The sequence below is a fragment of the Sorghum bicolor genome, chromosome 4, assembly GCF_000003195.3.
Source record: "Sorghum bicolor cultivar BTx623 chromosome 4, Sorghum_bicolor_NCBIv3, whole genome shotgun sequence".
NCBI classification, from domain to species: Eukaryota; Viridiplantae; Streptophyta; class Magnoliopsida; order Poales; family Poaceae; genus Sorghum; species Sorghum bicolor.
The window spans coordinates 51523861-51546266 of NC_012873.2; the positions used below are offsets into that span (position 1 = coordinate 51523861).

At 41.8% G+C, this 22406-nt stretch overlaps 2 protein-coding genes across 4 annotated transcripts; one reads left to right on the forward strand and one right to left on the reverse strand.

Annotated features, from left to right (window-relative positions):
* Positions 7865 to 11373, forward strand: LOC8058643 (glucan endo-1,3-beta-glucosidase 14). The gene is made up of 4 exons (XM_002452158.2): positions 7865 to 8386; positions 9447 to 10504; positions 10806 to 10960; positions 11041 to 11373. Exons 1-3 carry the CDS (start codon positions 8272 to 8274, stop codon positions 10860 to 10862), a joined length of 1230 nt encoding a protein of 409 aa, XP_002452203.1. The 5' UTR covers positions 7865 to 8271; the 3' UTR covers positions 10863 to 10960; positions 11041 to 11373.
* On the reverse strand, positions 11362 to 17778 carry LOC8058644 (uncharacterized protein At5g03900, chloroplastic). Of its 3 annotated transcripts, none has more exons than XM_021459212.1 (13): positions 17208 to 17778; positions 17009 to 17116; positions 16821 to 16921; positions 16462 to 16536; positions 15731 to 15800; positions 15561 to 15626; positions 15367 to 15459; positions 15134 to 15199; positions 14331 to 14473; positions 13578 to 13664; positions 13436 to 13499; positions 13067 to 13210; positions 11362 to 12014 (listed from the first exon to the last, which is right to left on the reverse strand). In XM_021459212.1, the coding sequence occupies exons 1-13, from the start codon at positions 17619 to 17621 to the stop codon at positions 11874 to 11876; spliced, it is 1572 nt and encodes a 523-aa protein (XP_021314887.1). In that variant the 5' UTR covers positions 17622 to 17778; the 3' UTR covers positions 11362 to 11873. The 3 variants fall into 3 exon arrangements, with proteins under 3 accessions (XP_021314887.1, XP_021314886.1, XP_002453933.1); XM_021459211.1 differs by having other exon boundaries at positions 16462 to 16554; XM_002453888.2 differs by having other exon boundaries at positions 16462 to 16533; positions 17208 to 17777.

Sequence of the window (22406 nt, forward strand, 5' to 3'; positions counted from 1 at the left end):
ATCGAACATGGTTAATAATTTAACTAAAACACTAATTCACAACTATAGAAGTGAAGCACTACTTACTGGAATTTTGGTCGCATGACTCAACTTGACTTTTGTCTGCCCTTTCTTCGCCTTGGGTTGGATATTGCCATAAGCCCTACACATACAAAGAGTTGTTACAACATTTGTTTGACCCAGTAACAGAATTAAGAATGGGTCAATAGCAGGTTAGAAAATGCTCACTCATCTATTACATATTTTAGCCCACACAAATCTGTCTTCATGCCTCTATTGGAGTCGAGGTACAACACCTTCTGCCAGTTAGGAACGATGATGACAACAATCCAGTGCCCACCACAGTTATGTGCAAACATCACATATTTTTTCTGGACATATTTCTTTAGGCACCTTTCCAGATATGCCACGCTGTAACTTCTCTTACTATTCAGGGTTATTATTGATAATGCATCTGGATCAAGAAGGGCAACTGGCACAGAATTGTCTCTAGCTTCTACAATGAGGCATCTACGAATAAAGAAGCATACAAAAGTAATTTAGAAAGCAATGCAAATATATGAAGAGCATACCTAGCTAAAAATGAAAGTCTAAAAGAGAAGAAATTGTACGTACAGTGTCATCACGCGAAGAAGTGCTACATCCAATGTATTGTTACTTATCTCATGGGTGGATTATATAAGAGCACATTGCTTCTAGGGCAATAATAAACCCTCGCATAGTGATAAGGCAATATATTTGGGATTACACAATCCTAGTCTACCATATATAGATATATCCTAATATACTCTAACATCCCCTCGCAATTATAGTGCGGGAGCGGTGTAGACCGTGAGACTAGAGAAGAAGTTAAAGCTTGTAAACTAATGAGTTAACATCTCCCGACAATCATAACAATCAATGCCTCACAAATGTTGTGGTTGGAATGGAAGTCGAGACGAGGTTGCTCGAGCAAGGCAATAGCCCTTTTGTGCCGATGTCAACATAGCAAAGAGCGAGGGCAACATGCATGGCTGAGAGTATTGTGCTAAATATAGTCATGGTTGGGTTTCTAAGGTTGACGCGGTCGTACATGAAGTCACAAGCGTAAAAGAGGCATCATGATGGCAGAGACACATAGAGACAATCATCTTAGAAAAGAGCAATGTCGAGGTCAACGTGGCTAGGGCCATTGTGAACATAGATGGAAATGAAAAATGTAACGGAGGCAAGAACATGAATGCAGACGATGAAGTCAATGTAGTCAAGCCGTAAGACGAAGGCATGCACCAATATTGCAACGATTGGATGTACCAGATGTGTAAGGGGACCAGTGCAGAGAGGGCCTCGATGATGCCTAAGGCATTGCATAGAACAGTGGGGCTAGAAAAGTAACAATGCATATCCCTCTATCGTAGGAGTAGACAGAGTAGGTGGGGAAGAGATGGTGATGCTGGTGAGAGATTGTGCTAGACAAAGTAGAAGCAGTGTGGGTGTGGACGCTCCTACCCAAAGGTGAGCAATTTGGGCACATGCTCCAGCCCAAAGGCAAGTGGTCTAGATACAAGGTACATCAATGGTGATAGTGCTTGACGTTGACAACAAAGAACTCAAATAATTTAATGTAGACTGAGTGCAAATATATAGAGCATAAGATATTAAGCAGCATGGTTGTTAATGCACGGGGGATAGTGGTGAAGATGCAACGGTGAGGAGACATATGAGTGGCGGTGCAGCGGGCCAAGAAGATGTGTCATAGCACCAACCCTATTATTGCTTCGAGATGATGTGTGTAGTATTCAATGACAACCTTCATGAGATCCATTAAAGATGCACACAGATGGTTGATCAAACCGTTCACATGGCAAGGCAAAGTAGGCTACACACTTTTCAGTTGATGTGAGGTTGCACATGTACAAACGATATAGCTTCATGGAGAGGGAGAAGGGTATATCTTCATAGAGATATAGCTCAGTATTGATATCCTAGATGTCGAGATTAGAAAACCTTGTACAAGCTTTATTAGATACATTATCATAAATACAACATATGCAATGAACTAACTTGTCATTCATAGGAAAATAATGTTAAAATACAAATATATTGTGTAAGTCATGCCATACTTATATTTATACAACATTAGTGCTTTAGAGAAAGTGATATGATAGAGTTCATGGGGAGTACTAGATAAAGTCTATAAGGGTGTAATTGGTTGCTTGTTGCATTATACAACATAAACCAACAATGTGTGTTTGTTATGTTGTCCTATACACATGCAAGTAGTGTTTAGTAAGATAGTGTTTGATTACTTAATTGTATTGCATGTGTTTATCTCGATGTTCTAATATTATAGCCTTATAAGTTGGGGTGAAAGTGGTATGGGAAAATCTCATACTTACTGATATCATTTTTTGTATTGTGATACAATTTTTGCTTTTATCAAAACATGAAAGTTGCTATTTTATTACTTTAGAAAAAACCATTTTTCCCTTTTCCACTAGTTATTTTTATAAAAGGGGAACATCACATACTAACTATTTTTGGATTCTGTGTTAGTGTTTCCAAGTGCATTCATCCCTAATAAGCCGACTTCGTTTGCTTATCTTATCAGCCGTATTTTTTCTGCCAGCCAATAATATTTTTCTCTCATAATAAATCAGTGAACATTATTTTTAGCCATGCCTTTTTAGATCAGTGAATAGGCTAATTCAACTTTTGAGTTGTTTGAACATAGTGGAAGCTAGATACAAAGTAATGCACTGCACAAACTAGATACAGACTAATACATGCAATTAAATGCAACCTGGATGAACTTTATGCAATCTTGATTTGCAAATGGAGTCAACAACTTGTGGTTAATTAAGTAGGTGCAAATACACATGTCATGAGTGGTAAGCAAGAGAGAATCTAACCAACGTAAAATTGTAACCAAATTGTGAACATGTGAAGTCAACCAGAAAAGTTCATCATAATTATACTAAATGGAGAGGCATTGTAAACTGAGTTTAGCTCAGCTGATTAGCTGATTAGGTTTAATGTGGTGGTATGTCCGTATTGAAGTTCTTGACTTGGTATGAGTGTTGGATATTTTTCAAGAATTATTTTGATTAGAGGCAAAATAACGTTATCAGCCTCGAGATCTGTGAGCGTCTGTCCATCAACTCATTGATCGTTTATGGGCCATATTGATCCACGTGCGTACATTTTGCTCCACTGAAAAACTGCTGATCGGTCGGTGGATGCTGGCCCAGTACTGTCTGGTGACGGCTCTGTCCACCGGTCCAACAGAGCCCACTCATTTTGTTTATAAATTACATAAAGACAACAATTTACATGCTTCATTCACTCTAGTTGTAAAAATAGTACTTTCTTTTGTGCGGCCTTGAGATGCATATCTTTGCCTCTAATAACTTTTTCTACAATATTACCTCCGGTCATAAAATACTTGAAAACTATAAATGTCAACAACTTCTAAATTATTTAGTTTGAAAAAGTATAAACATGCAGGATGAAAAGATGGGCGACGCTTGTCAATTGTCATCCCTACCAATTTGTTCCCTTTTTATCGTACGTATATATCATCTTCTCGTCCCATCATCCAAAACCTTTGGCCTCTGGCTCCTAATCTCTGTTCCATGTCGTATTAGGTTTTGTTCATGTCAACTTTAGCAATATTTTTATCTTCTAATAAGTTTATTATATATATATATAACAGTTATCTAATGATATTTATTATACACCATAATTATTAATATTTTTTATACATATTTGGTCAAAGTTAAAAAGATTTGACTTTTTGAGAAATGATACTGAGACTTAATTTAGGACGAAGTGAGTACGTTGTGCTTGCTCTAGATTGTGGATTGTAGGATTTCACTTTATACATTAAATAGAAAGGCCCATCCTCAGCCTTCGCCTCACTTTACTCTATTGGTTTGGGGTCGCAACTAGGAGCTAAAAGCATCTTAAAGAGACTCTTTATATCCTTATGTATGTATCGGAAAAAAGTCATCTAACAACTTTTTCAATATTAGAATTCTAAATATTATGATTCTCTATAATTTTTATTTATATGATTTTTCAAATGATGATTGAGAGAATGAGTTTAAAAGGACTGTTAGAGATGTTTGAAGGGATTGTTCGGTTCAGAGCTAAAAAAAAAACGTCTGCTCAGGTGACATTTTGAGGCGTTGCATTTTGATGGCCTATGACTAAGTTGGCTTAGCACCTGAGCTCGAAATCATCCCCATGGTTTTTTTGTTTGGCTTGCACGAGAGAAGCATGGTGGAGAAGTATATTTTTTGACTTCCAAGTTTGCATGTTAATATGATTTGAAACGTGAATTGCGTAATCAGATAATGGACATCCTCCAACTATCAAAAATAGAATAAATTTGGTCTTTTGATTTATTTCATAGGTGGGTTTCTATTTTGTAAAAATATTAAAAATAAGCTTTGATCTCTACAAATTGATTTTTTTTTGTTAATAAAAATGACATTGGTACCATTTTTTAAAAATGTTATCTTTATATGTTATGATCTATATATAGTTGTTTGAAAATATTACTTTATTATGCTTGTCGTTGTGCTCATTATCTATTTAAAACACAGATAGATAACATTTTTTTTAAGAAAATAGAGAGACTAGCTAGTTTCGTATTTTTCTGATTCAAAAAATTAATTATGAATTTTAGAGGCCAAACTAATTTTGTATTAGAAAATAGAAAACCACCTTTTAAACCTGTTAGAGGATTAAATTTGACCGGTTTAGCAATTAGGACGACGTTTATTATCCATTCTGTAATTTAGGATTCAGAATCGGACTAAAGTGCAACTTTGGAGTTAAAGAATACACTTTACTTTTTGGTTATTCTAAATAAGTTGGTAAAGATTATCTCTGCTATACAGGCCCTTGTTTTGTTTATGTAAGTACAAACGCAAACGCTCAAGCGCATATACGTACGCACAGACTTATTCCAATATGAACGTATACATGTTACATGCATTTACCTCTATGAACCCCTTAATTAGAATACATACTGAGGTAGCTAGAGTGACAGATCTTCAGTGCTAATCTGCTATGATTGCAGTTAAATCCTGTTTAACCATTATATATTTGCATAGTAGTATGCTCTAAACAACGGGAAAAACATCGCCGCCCATGGTCGAGGGTTTCCCCGTTTCCCGGTTAGTGCCTCTGCCAGATTGCGGCGCGCCCAAGCCCAACCGCCGACGAGCGGGCCATGGCTGTTGCCACACCCACACCACACAGCAGCTTCGGACCAGACGCGGCGAGGAAAACGCGATCCGCCGCCGCCCCCGTGCCGTACGTAGCGGGGACACGGATCCGATCCACGCATTCACGCGGCGGGATGCGTGCCTGCATCTGCATCCGGCGCGAGCCTCACCTCACCTCACCTAATCGGCGCACCGCGCACGTGCCGAGCCGACGAGCATGACTCGGATCCTCGTCACGCGCTCCTCTCTGGTCGTCCGGCGCCCATCAGACGCAGAACGCACCGAACGCGGGCGGCGAGCGCGACTAGTGCTGTGGGTTGACTCCTCCAACTCACTGCACTGACCTCACCTCACGTCACGGACGAGACGAGAGAGAACCCAGCAGGCTGCCGCGGCACGCACCAACCACAAGGGAAGCCCACCCCGGCCGGTGCATCGGATTTGGAAAAGTAATTACACTATATCCAAGCAGCTGGAAAGCGTTTTACGACGAGTGATTTGCCCGTCTCCGGTCATCATTTCGGTCGAGGGGAGAATGCATTGCAGCCTTTTTCTCGCCTCTCTTTCTTTGCAGGGAAGGCAGGTCAAAACCCCAATTCTAGTTTTCAAAAACTTTTAAGATTTTCCGTCACATCGAATTTTTTTAGAAGCATGCATGAAACATTAAATATATATAAAATAAATAACTAATTACATAGTTTGTCTGTAAATTACGAGACGAATCTTTTAAACCTAGTTAGTCCATGATTGGACAATAGTTATCAAATACAAACGAAAATGTTACAGAATCTAAAACTAAAAAATTTGTGTAACTAAACAAGGCCTAAAACCTTTTGCCTCAGAATCCGGCAGAGTGGATCGGAGGCACCTGTGTCTGTGTGGCAGGGTTTAGCTAGCTGTGCTTTTTTGTTATAGGGTCTGTGAAATACAATACCCCTTCGTCTCGCTGTTAGATGCATGCAGTAGAAATTTTCTTTTGATTATCTTTATAGAAAAATACTCTCTCCGTATAGGATTTAGAAGTCGTTTTGATAAGATTTGGGTCAAATATTGAGAACATAAATTATCAATAACTTTTAAATTGTTGAGTTTGCAAATGTGAAAATCATATGAATAGGTGTCTTGAAAAATACTTTCTACATATATTATTTTTTTTAATTTTTTATAAAAATAAGAGGTCAAAAGTTGTGTTTTACAAACCGTGTAGCTGTCATAAACAACTTTTAAATTCTACATGGAGAAAATATGTTTTATGACTTGTCTCATGATACTGATTATGTATTATAATTGTTAATATTCTTCTATGTATAATTAGTTAAAGTTAGAAATATTTAACTTCTTAAAAAGTGAGAACGATATTATTTATAGGACAGAGTAGATCAGGTAGTGGAGACCCATAGTTCATCATCTTTTCACAAAGTTGGCTTTGTGAAACAGAAGAGACTGATCTATTGATATCTTGCTGTTTATAAGCTACTCTCTTCGTCTATGAAAGAATCAATTTCTAGAATCTGTGTCAGTCAAATTTTTTAAGTCTGACTAACTTTATAGAAAAGAGTAACAACATCTATAACATAAAATGCACATCATATGAAAATATATTCTATGATGAATCTAATGATACTAATTTGATACCATAAATCTTAGCATTTTTTTTCTAAAAATTTGGTCAAAGTTTAAAAAGCTTGACGGAGGGAGTAATAATTAGTAGATGCATGGGGAATAAATCATTTCACCAATGTTTGATGAGATGAGAAAATTCGTGATGCACCACCACATTTAATTGTGGCAATTTGTTGCACGACACTCTTTAATGTTGGTATTTGCTGATGGACACTACTCCATATTGTTTTTGCTAGAAGATATCCTTTAATTGTGGCAAATAGCTCCTAGACACTTTGGCTGTTAAAATAATACTTTTTTCTAGGCATAGATTGAAGAGAAGTTAAAAGCGACCTTTACGCCCCTAATTATTGTACTACAATCCTTAGTATTTATCTAAAAAAAATTCATAACTTGCATATAAAGTTGGATAAAGCCGAACCTTATATCAAAATCGTGGTGCTCAGTAAGATCTACAACATTATAGTTAACATAATATTTATTTAAAATTATTAGAGTGTCAAACCTTTTTAAAATTTTTGGGATGTAGTGGTTCATCGAACTAAACACCCCACAAGAGAGGAAATCATCACTGATGCTTTTAGCTTGATTTTAAAAAGAAAGGTCGCGTGTGAGCCATTTGATGGATGTTTGTGGCATGCATGAGGGATTGCAGGCATCCTATTTTTGTCCTTCTGTTCACCTAAACGGCCATATTTAAATGGTAAAAGGAAGCCAACAAATGTGTCATTTATACGAATAATCCATTAAATGGATTGACCAGGTCCAAACCGCCTAATAAATGGAACAAAGGTCAACGTTCAGTCCGTAGTAGGATCAAAGTTCATTGACCACTTTACCACCCAACTGATTGGCATGTCTATATGAAAACGTTTTAACTCTGTTTAAATACAGTCTAATCTAAACCTAAAAACATAGAAAATGGAGTATACGGGCCTGCAGTGGAGCGTTCGTAGAGAGGCAGCCGTAAGGAAGGTGGCAGGTGCCATTCTGCTGGAGTGTGGTGGACTGGTGGTACATGAGCTAAGGACGCCCGACCCGACCCGGGCCCCTCCTCATCCGATTAATTGGTTCGTCTCCTTCCTCGCGTTCTCGCCACTGCCGCCGGTTGCCACGGATCAGGCCAGACAGAGGCGAGACCTCCCCTATTTATACAAACACACACATACTCTCTCTGCCATTGCAGGCTTGCAGCATCCACCGGCACCGCGTATATAGCCCAGAACAGCCTCCAAAGCCATTCTCCATTTCGCCTGCGGTGCGCCTTCCCACGCGAGCGCACACAGCCTTGGCTCTGTGCGTCTGATAGGAGTTGCTTGCTCCCTCCTCCGATCCTCTATCTGCGGTCGGCCCTGCGCGTACCTGTGTTCTCTGCCGTCCCCCGCCGTTCCTCTGTCCGGGGAGCGCGGCGGTATCCGGTGGTGGTGCGTGGATGGCAACAGCTGGGAGGCCGTCAAGAACTGCGCTGTCGCCGCCGCCAGCTCCGTCCTGCAACCTCGCCGCCGCCTGCTGCTTCGTCCTGCTCGTCGTCCCCATCCTCCTCGCGGGTGAGTTTACTATTACCATCAGATAATCAATCTCCATGTCCACCCAACCTAGCTATACTAGCTCTGTCCCCAAATACTACCAGTTGTGGTAATGTTCCTGAATCCTGTGACTAGCCTGCAGGTACTGTACAGTAATGTTCCTGCCAATTGCCCAAAGCTTTAGCTTACCTACGTTTTTGTGCTGCCTTGCCAGTCTTGGAGCTCGCATATGGTTACAAGGACCCTTTGCTAAGATTCTACTGTAGTTAGAGTAGAAGGCACGTTTGTTAAGATCATGTAGTACATTACCATGTGCTCTTTCCAAAAACCAATTGTGCTTATCACTTCGATCACCATTTAATTCAGAAGCGAAATGGAGTCACAATGGAAAATGTGATGGAATGTTCGCTATAGCCCAGCTTGCCAGGTGCGCCGTGGCGTAAGGCGCGCGCCGCCCACTATGGCGGCATATCTCAGCTCCGAATCGCCATATCACCTTTTCACGGAGCCTTTTCCGAAGCGCAAAATGCCCACTGCCACTGGCCAGCTTAATTTCCTGAATTATCTGTCCCTGATGAGCATGAGCTGTTGGCTGGTTGCTGCTTTCTCCACACCATAAAAGTTGCAGTCGCCAGCTACCAATCTGGTGTGCCCGGAGATATGTGCAACTTGAGATTTGGCATTCCACGTGGTTTTCTAATGAATAAGCCACCAGGGGGGATTAATAGCTGTTTTTTTAGGTTATTGGTACTCCCTCCGTCCCCGAAAAAATCAATTCCTAAGATCCGTGCCAGACTAACTTTATAGAAAAGAGTAACAACATTTGAAATTGACTCTTTCGTGGACGGAGGGAGTAGCTCTCAGTCTCAGTGGCAGTGGCAGTGGTGGCAGAGCCACCCCATGCCCATGTGGTCCACTGAGATCTTGCTTCCATTGGATCACGTGCTCCGTAGCGTTATGGAGAGTACTAGCTACTTGTATATTTGCATTATACTCCCATATTCCATACTCGTACGTGGTCCACTGAGATCGATGCTGATGTATAACAAAAAAGAAATTAAGACAATCAATACAATTGCAGACCAGCAAGTGGCCGTCGTGGCCGAGTCGCTGTCGATCGGCGTCAACTACGGGCAGATCGCAAACAACCTCCCCTCGCCGGCGCGGGTGTCGTGGCTGCTCCGGTCGATGCGGATCAGCAAGGTGAAGCTGTACGACGCCGACCCCAACGTGCTGCGCGCGTTCCTGGGCACGGGCGTCGAGTTCGTGGTGGGCATCGGCAACGAGTACGTCCCGGCCATGGTGAGCCCCGCGGCGGCGCAGGCGTGGCTGCAGCAGCACGTGGTGCCGCACCTCCGCGCCGGGGCGCGCATCACCTGCGTCACCGTCGGCAACGAGGTGTTCAAGGGCAACGACACCGCGCTCCAGTCCGCGGTCCTCCCCGCCATGCAGTCCGTGCACAGGGCGCTGGGCGCGCTGGGGCTCCAGGGCCGCGTCAACGTCACCACGGCGCACTCGCTGGACATCATGGGCGTCTCCTTCCCGCCGTCCGCCGGCGCGTTCCACCCGGCGGCGATGGCGCACCTGCAGCCGTTCCTCAGCTTCCTGTCCGCGACGAGGGCGCCGTTCCTCATCAACTGCTACCCCTACTTCGCGTACAAGGACGACCCGGCGAGGGTGCCGCTGGACTACGTGCTGTTCCGCCCCAACGCCGCCGGCGTCGTCGATGAGCGCACGGGGCTCCGCTACGACAACATGCTGTACGCGCAGGTGGACGCCGTGTACGCGGCGATCCAGGGGCTCGGGCACACGGACGTCGAGGTCAAGGTGTCGGAGACCGGGTGGCCGTCGCGGGGCGACGCCGACGAGCCAGGCGCCACGCCCGAGTACGCGGGGACATACATCCGGAACCTGCTGCAGCGGATCGAGATGAAGCAGGGCACGCCGCTGCGCCCGGCCACGCCCGTCGACGTCTACGTCTTCGCGCTCTTCAACGAGAACCTCAAGCCCGGACCGGCGTCGGAGAGGAACTACGGACTCTTCTACCCCGACGGCACGCCGGTGTACAACGTCGGCCTGAACGGCTACCTCCCGCCGACGATGCTGGTGTCGTCGTCGTCGACTGCAGCAGCACGACAGGTACGTACGGTATTTTCTTGATTGATGTTCCAGTCTTGTCACGTTTGAGTGGAGCACTGGAGGCTGGGAGAGAGTGATGAGTGAGACTGAGATGCCGTGCAGAGTGGCATGCATGGCCAGGTTAGGCATGCATGGTCGCAAGGAATAGGTTCTCCACCACGGGAAAGGGAGGATGCTGTAACCAGTAGTTGCATTAGCACAAATTCACACACTGACCAATCCCATCTGCTGTCGTCTGAAATGTGTCTGTAGATATTAAATTAAAACTGAAATACCTCCTTGTGCATCTTGTGTTTGGCAGGTGATTCGTTTGTTTGCACTAGTCGCCATCGCGTCCGTCGCATTCGTCTTATCCTGACAGCCTAAGCTACCGACGGAGCAGGAGCACTAACAACTGCAGCCAGGAAATGGTAGCTAAGCATCTCATGCTGACAGGGTTTCCTGTCGCAACTCAAGGTCAATCAGTTTGGCATTACCACTGTACATCAATTTTTTTTCTGTACGTCAGATAAATAACAAACTGGTATATTCTGCAGGAACTTCCGAGTAATTTGGCCATCTCAACTTGGGATTTCTGATAGCGATCAGAAGCTCTTACTGTACTCATACTGACAATATACTAGGTTAGAACTAACTGAAGCATATGCATCGTCGATTCATCAGAGCCTTTACTGAAAGGTACAAACAGTAGGAATATATAGCTGCATTGACTGCAACTATTTATTGGTGGGATAATTGATATCAATACTATGTAACTCTGTTCTTTTGACCTTGGTAGATTTCCCTTGTTTCATTCTCTGTGTATGGAGTATAGAAACTGGACATGTTGATACACATTTTCTGTTTAATGCAAGAAATTGTTATGTTCCCATCATGAATTGATTCAACAGGCTGAAAGTTATAACAGTATGTCTATTCCTAGACAGGACAGAGTTCTGCTACGAATGCCAAAGTCTGAGTCCCCTGTTTACAGACTGATCTTTTTACATGTTCTGAACTTCTGATGGGACTCCATTCAAACCGAGTATCCCTGTTTTTCGTGTCGAATTCTGAATTTGATCTCCAGTCCTGTGAATGGAACTATGCAAATATGCAGATCAATGCCACAGATATGTACATCAGCTTGCAAACAATGGTCGATTTCAATTAAACCAACAGCTTCCACAAAACTTTCATAGCGAAGTAGTCAGTGGTGGGCTGGTAGTGATATGACTGTTAGTAAGGTCCAGTACCATCCAATTTCACTTGGTTGAGTGGTTCAGTCAGATATATCTTCCACTCCATTGGATGCAGATAAAAAATTACCACCAAGTCTGATGTGAGGACCATGTAGAGCTACTACGAACGTCAAGTATATTGGTCATGTCCATCACTCTGATTCAAGCTCCTTAAATCTCCTCTCCCACTCCTTGACTTCATAATCCTGCTCCAATAGATCCTTTTCAGTAGTATAGACGATCTCCTCTGGCGTAATTACTTTCCGTTCAGCCATATCGCGTGCACTGAGCAACTGAAAATATAGAAAAACACAAGCCAAATTTATGCTACTTCAAAAGTTCAAAAAAGACAGTGAAGGACATGAAGCCAAGTATCAATTACTTCCTCTAATTGGAAATACAAGCCCATTTGGACATCGACAACTAGTAATATTAATAAAAATACATTATCTGAAGTGGAAAGAATTATATATTAGGAAAATATTTTTCACAATGAATCTAGGAATCCCAATCTTTCGTTGTCAATCTATATAAAATTTTGGATATCGCTAATCAAAGGTGAAAAGATCTTTACAACAAACCTAGATAGACTTATATTTGTGAACTGTGATTGGATGTAGTATCTAAAGTGTGGCATGAAGTTGATGAGAAGGCACCAAAATAAATTGAGTAATATTAAAGAATGAAATAAAGACGTGCACACCACACAATCTAAAAATGTCATGATAAGCATATATTTTCATTCAAATAGCCAGTTTATTGTAGCTGTTGAGAACGGAAGGTCCAAGCTGGATAATAGATTATTGACACACACTTTGATCTTATGCTTTAAGCCCCTTTTATAGTGGCTTCACTATGGATCTGAGTTATTAGGCAGGGAGGAGGTGGTGGTCATGGAGATGGGGCCGCAGGGAGAGAAGAGGCATGGCAGAGAGTGGCGGCAGCTAGGGGAAGGAGAAAAGGATTGAAGCTGTTTAAGAGAGTTAGCACAAAGGCTAACAGCAGTTTAAGAGACTCAGCAAAAGGCAGAGAGATGACCCTAAACTGCGCTTAATCCAGTGGGACTGTTCACAGGTGACCGTACCACAGGGTGAGTAGGTGACAGGGAGCCCTCATCAGCCACTGTTAGACCTGCTGGTCCAGTCATGGACATTAAGCCCATAACAGGTTTCTTTTTAGAAGTTTCTAATGTCAGGAATAAATAAGTTGCTACCGATCACTATAAGTCTAGTCTATAAGGTTCTGTGAATGCTCCAAACCCATCCTGATTTTACCAAAACAGATCCACACATGGGTAACAGGAAAATAATTACATAGAGTTGTGTGGAACTTCAATTGTTATTACCTTTCTTCTTAGAGAAGAATCTGGAGACACGAGTTCTTGAGCTCGCTGTTCTCTGGCCTTATTCCTCTTTCTAATGTCATTGTTGGTCTTGCGTAGCAGAAACCATCTAAATAAAGGTATTGCAAAAAAGGAGCCAGCGTATATCTAGAAATAATCACAATGTATCAGACTATCAGTACATATCATTGATAATATTATTAATTCATATGTAATTCAACAACCATCAATTTTGCAACATTCACAACATCTGGAAACTCCCTTAAAAAAGAGAAAGACTAGTGATTTCTGTCAGGCCAAATATGCATAAATGGAATGACAAGAGTAAAGACCACGATACGTACTAAACAGACATATCAAGCCCAGCCATACCTGAAGCAAAGGATATAACTGTGCTGCAAATGAGATCAGTCCACCAGGTGTCACAGTCATTTGCCTTCATGATAAATTTTAATACATATTGTTAGCATTACATATCAATGATACGTGGGGCCAGAATTATTATAATTCTTACTTCAACAAGTTTCCAAGAATGATGACACCAAAGAGATTGAGTCCTCCCAAACCAGCAACCAATGCCTTCTCTGATGCATTCGCTTTACTGCAAAAGCAACCGGTAGGTTTATGAAAAGGCATAGAATAGATTAAAATAGCAAATTTAGAGCTGATGAAAAAAATTCCACTTAATGAATCAACCTATATAACATAATGCCCAATCTCTAGACCCTCATACATTGCGCTCCTAATGTAATGTATTCATATATAATATTTAAAAGGGAAATTATTTCCTACTCCTAAGGAGTAGTTACTCCCATGTGTATATCTCTGGATTTAGGGCGTATGTGGCCCAACGAAGTGTATGTAGACGGAGTATATCATCATACTACTATGTATGTCAAGTATGAAAGTATACTTAAGAGTATATGGTTATACTTATTTTATATACTGCTGTCTTAGTATTAAATAATATAGTAGAAATATGGGCTCTTTTGAAAATCTTTCACATAGTAAAGATCTGGAGTATCTTAATATGAGCATATCAACATACTCAAAATGATAAATGAGTATGTACACACACGCAACATGATTTATTGATCATGGGAGTAACTACTCCCGGGAGTATAAAAAATGCACCTATATAATCCACATGCACTAATTGTATTAGAAATCTAAAAAAATAGCACGGGAGTTCCACACTTTTTTATTTGATAAAATTGCATCCTGGGTTAGTTCAACTTCACTAAGGATCACAATGATATATACTGACCTGAATTTCCATGGTTTCTCCTCTAAGTACTTTTCAATTCCGCTAAACATTGCAGACCATTTGGTACCCACATATTCCCTGCTCCTACCACTTTTTGATGAAGCAGTACGTTGCAGCGATGGAAATCGATACAGGATATTGCCCTATAAGAAAAACAAAACCATTGAGTTACTCAGAAGAATGCCATCTTTAGTATGTAGCTGGCACAGGCAGAGCTATCTGTCGCCAATGTCGACAACATTTAACTAGCGTACTACTGATGTGTGATGGTTGCACCCTGTATGCCTGTATTCCCCTTCTTCCTCCTCAACCTCAAGTGAAAGAACTAGTGCATGTAATGTAAGGCTGTTTTTGCTTTGGCTGACGCCTCCATGGCATCTGAAACCACCCGCTGCACCCTACATCATCCAGGACATGAAATTTCCCAGCACCTTTTTTCTTACATCTACTCACACATTGCATGTTCCTTTATCGTTTTTCTTTGTACAAAAATTGCAATAAATGAAGAATTAGATACTTAGGCACCAATCTAATGACATAGCATGTGAGTCAATTGAGATCTTCTACTATTTTTTATAGAGAATACATGATTGGGGTTGTTTGTTTATTCCATTTTTTGGGTGATACCAATAATTGAGAAAAAAACAGTAATCAACCCCCCCCCCCCACCCCACCCCCAACACACACACACACACATACACCAGTGTTAGCTGGGTGGGTTGAAAGTGCAGGCCATATTTGACAATGGTAGTTCTCAGGTACAAGTCTGAACTGCTAGAGAGAAGAAGGTAAGAAGGTTGCACCTGCTCATCAATTTCTGGATGTCCCTGGAAGCGTAAAAGAACTGGAAGAACAAATGATTCATCGTCCTGCAGTTCAAGAAATGATATGAAAATATGAATACGATAAGCCTCCCCTCAGTTTATTATTCAAAGGAAGAGTAAATAGCTTTCACAGGTGCACGGAGTAGAGAACTTAATCTCTTAACAAAATAAGCAATATACTTAGGGCAAAAAATGGGCAAGAGTTCCCATGCCTTGGACTCTTCTGATGGAGGTGGCACATCAAGAAACGGTGCCAGTTCTTCAGCTGTAACAACTCCACCATTTGATGAAATGTACTGCCCAATCTGTGAATTCAAATAGGAATTAGAAATCTGTAATAGAAAAAATGAATATACAATAAATGGTCATGAAGAAGCTAAATTTTCTCAAAAGAAAAAGAAAATACCATCTTCCACCGCTTCTCTTCAAGCCCATCATTTGGATCACCATCCCCAAACACAAATGAAAATACCTGTGACATTTATTTAATAAACATTACATACAGTTTCAAACTACCTACACATTCCATCAAAACAGTGTGAGAATGAACAAACAAGTCAAACCCTTTTAGATTACAGATTCAATAAAGTTCATCCCATTTTCGTTTTCTACTCGACGCCTTCTGTAATAATCTGCGTCCAAGTACCTGCAGGCACATGAACAGTGTGAATAATAAGAACGTACATGATACTTTCTGTGCATAACTTCGGATACAACGTTGCAATTTCAAAATGATGTGTATGTCCCATTTCGTTATAGTCATCTTAACATGAAGTGGTGAGAACAATATCGCTGAAACTTTCCAGCAACACAATACAGAATCTTCTCACAATTGAATAGTCGGATGGCTTAGAATCATTGTTCCTGTAGTTAAATTTCATGAACATCTCATCAGGAATATTATCATGTCCAAATCAGGAATATTATCATGCCCAAATCATTAGATGATTTGCATCACAAGTGTAATGGATGCATTCCTGGAAAAAACATGTATACCTTCAACCCATGTACTTTCTTCTATCAAGCAACATTTCAAATTGAACTTTGTTTTGGGTTCTTTTCCCTTTTCCCCTAGGATGGTTTATTTGAACACGAATTTCCAAAACCCTACGCATGCAAAGTACAGGCAACATCCAACTTGAAATGTACAGTAAGTCAAATGATGTGGACATGTGGTTGGCAGATTGAGTAGCTCCACGAGTCCAAGAGCAAGGGGAATTGCCTTTTTGTTCTTTTATTAAGTCCAATAACATAATAGCATGATCCAGCACTTTCGGAACACCTCACAAAAGGTATATGGAACTTACCAAAACATATCTGTCGGAATGATGACAGTAGAACCATAAGATCTCCGCCGCCTACCACGACTATCTTCATCACTGCTAGTAGAAGAGGAAGTGCTACCAATCAAAGGGGTGTTGAGTTAAATGACAAAACCTACAACTAAAGTTCAAAAAAAAATCATGAAATCTAAGTGTGTTTCATTTTTATAACACTTCATGAACCAAATTATAGAGAGAGCACCTCTAAGATAAAATTCACAGAATGCCTGTTTCAGGGAACTGAAACATATGACAAAGACGAAGATATTGTTCCAGAACAGGCCTTTAGGCAGTGAACATACAATAATTATCACACAAACTCTTTCCTGCTATACTAAACATACCTTGAGCTTGAGAGAATGGCAATGATTGTAGTGTACACCAGCACAATTGAGGCAATGAGTGCAGTGCCAAATGAAACACGTACCAGATAAGCACCCACTTGCTACAAAAAGAGCAGCAGCACAAACCAATATCAGAAGAGCTCATAGTAACCAAGCGCATTATTACACCTTCCTTGCTGGAAATATACCTTGGCTTTGTCAACCAGAGGCTCGACCCGCATCCTAAACGACTTGCCAGCCAGCTTTGCCCTATAGTCCTTTGGGAAGACGTATAGCACCTCCCCGTCCTCCGATACCTACACAATCAGCGACGATTATCAGAGAAGGCCGGAAGGTTTACCAACGGAGGAGGAAAGCAGGGAGTAGCTGGCATATACAGCGGCGCACCTCCAGGAAGCCTTCAGTGTCGGCGGCGAGTGCTTGGAGCGCGCGCTCTGCCTGCGCGAGCTGCAGCCCAGCGCGAGAGGCGACGTCGCCTATGGTGACGCGACCGCCGAAGTGGTCGACCGCCTCCATGGCGCGGTCCCGCACGTCGGAGGGGAGGCGGTCCGTCTCCACGGCGCCGCCCGGGCGCGCAAGCGCAGGCGGCGCCCCGATGGTGCTTCCAGCGCGCGCCCGCACGTCGGGGCGCCACGGGGACGGCGAGGGGCGGCCGGGAGCGACGCGGAGGCGGCAGGGGGCGGGAAGGGAAGGGGAGAGCAGGGAGAAGGGGGCGTGGCGCGGGGGGTTGCGTGGAGGAGGGAGGGGCGGGCGGAAACGAAGGTGGAGGGATAGAGAGATGGAGGCGGCGGTGGCGGCCATGGGGGAGGGACGGGTCGACGGCGGTGGCTCGGGGGTGGGTTCAGGCGGTGGCACTGGGCATTCTGTGAGAAGCGGCTGAGGAAGGGGAGGAAGAGGTGGACGTCAGTCGTGAGGAGGTGTGTGCTGGCCGTGGCCACGAGATCGGATTTGATCCAAAGCAGCCACCGGGGTCCGACGCGATGAGATTGAGCGACTTCCCCTTTCCTCTCTCAAGTGATCGTATCATCACAGGCAACTGCTCCGGCCACCGATTTTTTCTACTCCTTCCATTCCAAATTAACCGGTCAAAAAATCAACAAACCGTACTTTTAGCTTGGTTTAGTTCACCCTAAAATTCAAAAACTTTTTAAGATTCCCCGTCACATCAAATCTTGTGGCACATGCTGAAACACTAAATATAGACGAAAACAAAAAAATAATTGTACAATTTATCTGTAATTTACGAGACGAATCTTTTGATCCTAATTAGTCTATAGTTAGACAATAATTGTCAAATACAAACGAAAGTACTACAGTGTCAAAATCTAAAATCTTTTCTCAACTAAACAAGGCCTAAGAATCTTGGAGAGTCAAATCACCTCAAATTTGACTAAATTTATATCATAAAATAACAACATTTATGATAATAACTAAATATCATTAGGTTTTTCATTAATTATATTTTCATATTATATCTATTTAATGTCCTAAATTTTTATAACTCTTTCTATAATTTTGGTCAAATTTAAAATGCTTAGACTTTTTTAAGATTCTTGAATGACTTTATACTTTGGGATGGAGTACCAAACAAAATATATGATTAAAAATCAAGAGATTAAACAAATTTGCAAGAAGAAAAATATTAGTCTCAAAAGACACGAGTTATAAAATGGGTTCTCCTTAATATGTGTATCAAGTACTCAAACTACTTATGAAAATACACTTATCCAATTAAGAGTTTATATAAAGGAGTTATATATCTTGGTAAGTCACAACAGCGATTGGAATTATGCCGAAGAATACATACCACCACTAAGAGATGATATATTACGACACAAAATTTCATTGACTTAGACAATCACAAGTGAAATTTTATTGATTCGAATGGCTATAGTTCTCACTTGACGAAATATGGTGCATTAGGACTCTTGTGCTCATCCAAGATCCATATCATGCCTCTAGTCATTTCTTTACCTAAAGCAACTCACGAAGAGACCAAGAGATAAAATTCACAAAATTTCTGAATTGCAAACTAGGAGTTATCACTCTTTGTTAAAAAGATATTAGATGATCAATGGGTTGAATTCATGTACATTTGATGAGCTCTTGAGTAAAAAAATAATAATGGATGTCAATTCTTCAAATCATTTCTCCATCACATTAAGTTCAAGTCCACTCAAGGGTTGGAACATCCAACATTAAACCATAGTAGTCAGTTTTATAACAACTTAGACTTCCTAGAGTAGATTGGTCTTCAACTCATTTTTCTATGATGCCTCATGGTGACTAACGTATATTTTGCAAGAAATTTAAGTTATGTCACAATGATGGTTGATGATTAGGCAATCAATGTTTTTCATGCCTCTATTGATGGAATTTGTTTCAGCTTATGTGGAGTTGAGATACACTTAGAGTAGTTTAGGACTTTGTTTTTTCTTTGGTCATACTATAAAGGGGGTATGAACTAGTAACTTGATCTAGGTGAATCTAGTGAGTTAGTGTGGTGCACACTTGTGAAACTTAGCACTAGATAGCTCGGAGGAAACCCAAGAATTAGTTGGAAGCAAGTCATTCATAGGTGTTTGAATTGGAAGTGAATGGAGATGTTTTTATACCACCTGATTAACTTGATGCTATGGCCTTGAGAGCACCAGATTATGTGTTACAACACCATGCTAGAGTTTGTTGTACAAAGAGAAGCAACGGACACTTGATTGATTTGGTGCTTAGGCAACACATTATCTGATGCTAGCCAGAGAGCTGCCAGAGAGGAATAGTAGCCACCAGATTAGTGCGGTGGTAGGCATAGGACTATGCATTATTAGGTCACTTCACCGTACACAATAACAAATATTCAGATACTAGCTACTAGATAGGCACTGAATTAGTCCAAAGTGCTCAGGGTCACTAAATCATCCCGTGTTTGTTGAATTTTATGTACTAGAGTTGTAACGGCTAGTTGCTTGTGTTAGGGCTATTTGTACCCCTCCATCTCGACCATGAAAGCTCCCTTGCCACTCTAAATTATTGGTTACACTTGTTGGAAAGCAAGAGGGAGTTCAAGCTTAATGGAGTAATTGGTAAATGCCGATTGCAAGGTGGTCTCCATTAGTGTTTAGGTAGTAGCAAGTGTGCATCTACTTGTCTCAGTAGTGTAAGTGCAATTAAGCCACTTTTGTGGGTTTTGGTGTTAATGACCACCGAATTAGGGAACTAATAAGATTTACCAAGATGACAAGCAGGAAATCGAAAAGGATGATGATGAACAGGTGAAAGCCCTAGTTTGGTTTTGGATAATTGATGAAACCCTAGTACTAACCTCTATGCTAAGTGTGTAGACTTAATGAGGTTGGTACATGCCAAGTGATGGAGCAAGTGATGATCATGGTGATGATGGTGATGGCCACAAGATGATCAAGTGCTCAACTTGGAAAAGAAGAAAAAGAGAAAAACAAAACCCTATGGAGATCAAGGCAAAGGTATTGCTTAGGGTTTTGGTTTTGGTGATCAAGACACCATAGAGGGTGTGATCACATTTAGGATAGATAGCCGTACTATAAAGAGGGGAATTCTTTGGCTAAGCGGTTATCAAGTGCCACTAGGTGTCATTGTTCATGTGTATGCATTTAGAACCTAGTGAGCTAACTTAACTGATGTGAACCCACTAGGGTTTTCGCCTGATCTTTCGATGAGAGGCGCTGGATAACTCGATTAGTGAATGGAGATGACATTCACGGCCCGACTACAGCCCTCAAGACTGCGCCTTAGCAACCGATACACCGCCTCCAATGGCTGTCACGATCTTGTGGAGCGCAACACCCGGCCACTAGGGCACTCGTCCTGCAAGCAATCGAAGAACCAGCAAGAACAAGTAGAACAAGTACTAAATTATTAGATGTAAATGAAGGTTTCAAACTCAATCTCTAATGAAGTGGGGTTTCGAAAACAAGAAGACGGGCGGCTGGATCAGCACGCGCGCTTACAAGCAAGTAGCGAAGGCTAAACTTTATCTAATCAAAACCCAGTTGTTCATGGCGGCTCTAGATGTAAATAAATAGAGGGGAGGACGACCAAAGGGGTGCTAGAGTCGTCCTCCAACCCTAGGACGCGTCCCTAATGGACTCAACTTGATACATGGGCCATTGGTCCAAAATAGGGTGACGCAGCATCAAAACAGAAAAAGGTGTCGGCACGAAAACAAGGACTGCGCCCGACTCATAAGCCGCATAGATATGTGGTTGGACCCATTGGAAAGTAGACTTTATGAGCTTTCCAACAAGTATAGGAACGTCCCAGTTGGAGTCCATATGACGCCGTGGTGATCCATACAAGTTAGAGTTATTTTCCAGTCCGAATCCAACTCCCAAAACGTGTTGGGTTTGGACTCTTTGTTTCCTTGCTTTAGAAGCGACGTGGTAACTTGATAGAGGATGTTGTGGAGGCTTGGACCTGATCTCCAATCACCTTTGTTAAGTTATCACTCTTCCCATATGCAATCAGCCCTTGAAGTTGGTGTTGCCTCAAATTCTGAATGCAGTTGAACCTTCCCTTGCTGATCTTGTCCATTATTCCTGAGCAACACGAAAGTGCACGTGTCTCCATTGTCTAAATATGATTGACAAGAGTTTAAAACTGAACTTACTTGAAGGTTGAGTTGACGGGCACGAGCACGAGTAAGAGGACCAGCTATAGGTTGTGTCGGAGAGGATGTAGGACCAGCTATAGGTTGTGCCGGAGAGGATGTAGGATATGTATCGCTGGTGGATGTAGGATAGGATGTAGGACCAGCTATAGGTTGTGCCGGAGAGGATGTAGGATATGTATCGCTGGTGGATGTAGGATATGTATCGCTGGCGTTGATGTCCTCATCATCCTCCCTTTCTTGCATTTGAGTCGTCCTCGACTCAAGCTCATCTTCCTCACCCAAATAAGGCTTCAAATCTTTGTCTAGTAGTTCTTGCACTTGTCGCTGAATTTCCTTTGTTTCCTCCGGGTTTGTCCTGTATGGTGCACGATTTGGCAAAACTGCTCCAGGAATAAGATCAATTTGGTGCTCAATCCCGCGTAGGGGAGGCAGCCCCGCTGGTACCTCACTTGGAAACACATCAGAATACTCCTGCAAAACGTTAGCAACAGCAGGGGGCAAAGAACATTGCATATCCTCAATTGAAATCAAAGCATCCTTGCATATCAAAGCATAAGCAACAGAAGTGGATGCATTGAACTCATTAATATCTGATTTGGTAGCTATCATACAACGTCCTTTCAGTTTTATCTCATCTTTGTTACCAATTACAGATTTATCATTTTTATTGCTCTCACTCTTTGCTTTAGTAGCCCTAGCAACATCAGTTTGCATAATAGTTTCAGGGGACATAGGATGCAACACAATTTTGCGATCATGGTATAGAAAAGAATACTGATTTGATCTACCATGATGCATAGAATCTATATCAAATTGCCAAGGTCTACCTAGCAGAATGTTACAAGCTTGCATAGGCACAACATCGCATTCAACAATATCTTTGTAGGATCCGATGGAAAAATTAATTCTCACAAGTCTAGTTACCTTTGCCTTACCACTGT

Excerpts from the sequence above, each read along its gene's own strand:
- LOC8058643 (XM_002452158.2), top strand. The coding sequence starts at position 8,272 with ATGGCAACAGCTGGGAGGCCGTCAAGAACTGCGCTGTCGCCGCCGCCA. Across the intron at positions 8,387-9,446 it reads CGTCCCCATCCTCCTCGCGG|ACCAGCAAGTGGCCGTCGTG; the intron begins GTGAGTTTACTA and ends ATACAATTGCAG. Across the intron at positions 10,505-10,805 it reads CGACTGCAGCAGCACGACAG|GTGATTCGTTTGTTTGCACT; the intron begins GTACGTACGGTA and ends TGTGTTTGGCAG.
- LOC8058644 (XM_021459211.1), bottom strand. The coding sequence starts at position 17,621 with ATGGCCGCCACCGCCGCCTCCATCTCTCTATCCCTCCACCTTCGTTTC. Across the intron at positions 15,200-15,366 it reads CTCCATCAGAAGAGTCCAAG|GACGATGAATCATTTGTTCT; the intron begins GCATGGGAACTC and ends CTTGAACTGCAG. Across the intron at positions 12,015-13,066 it reads ATTCTTCTCTAAGAAGAAAG|TTGCTCAGTGCACGCGATAT; the intron begins GTAATAACAATT and ends CTATATTTTCAG.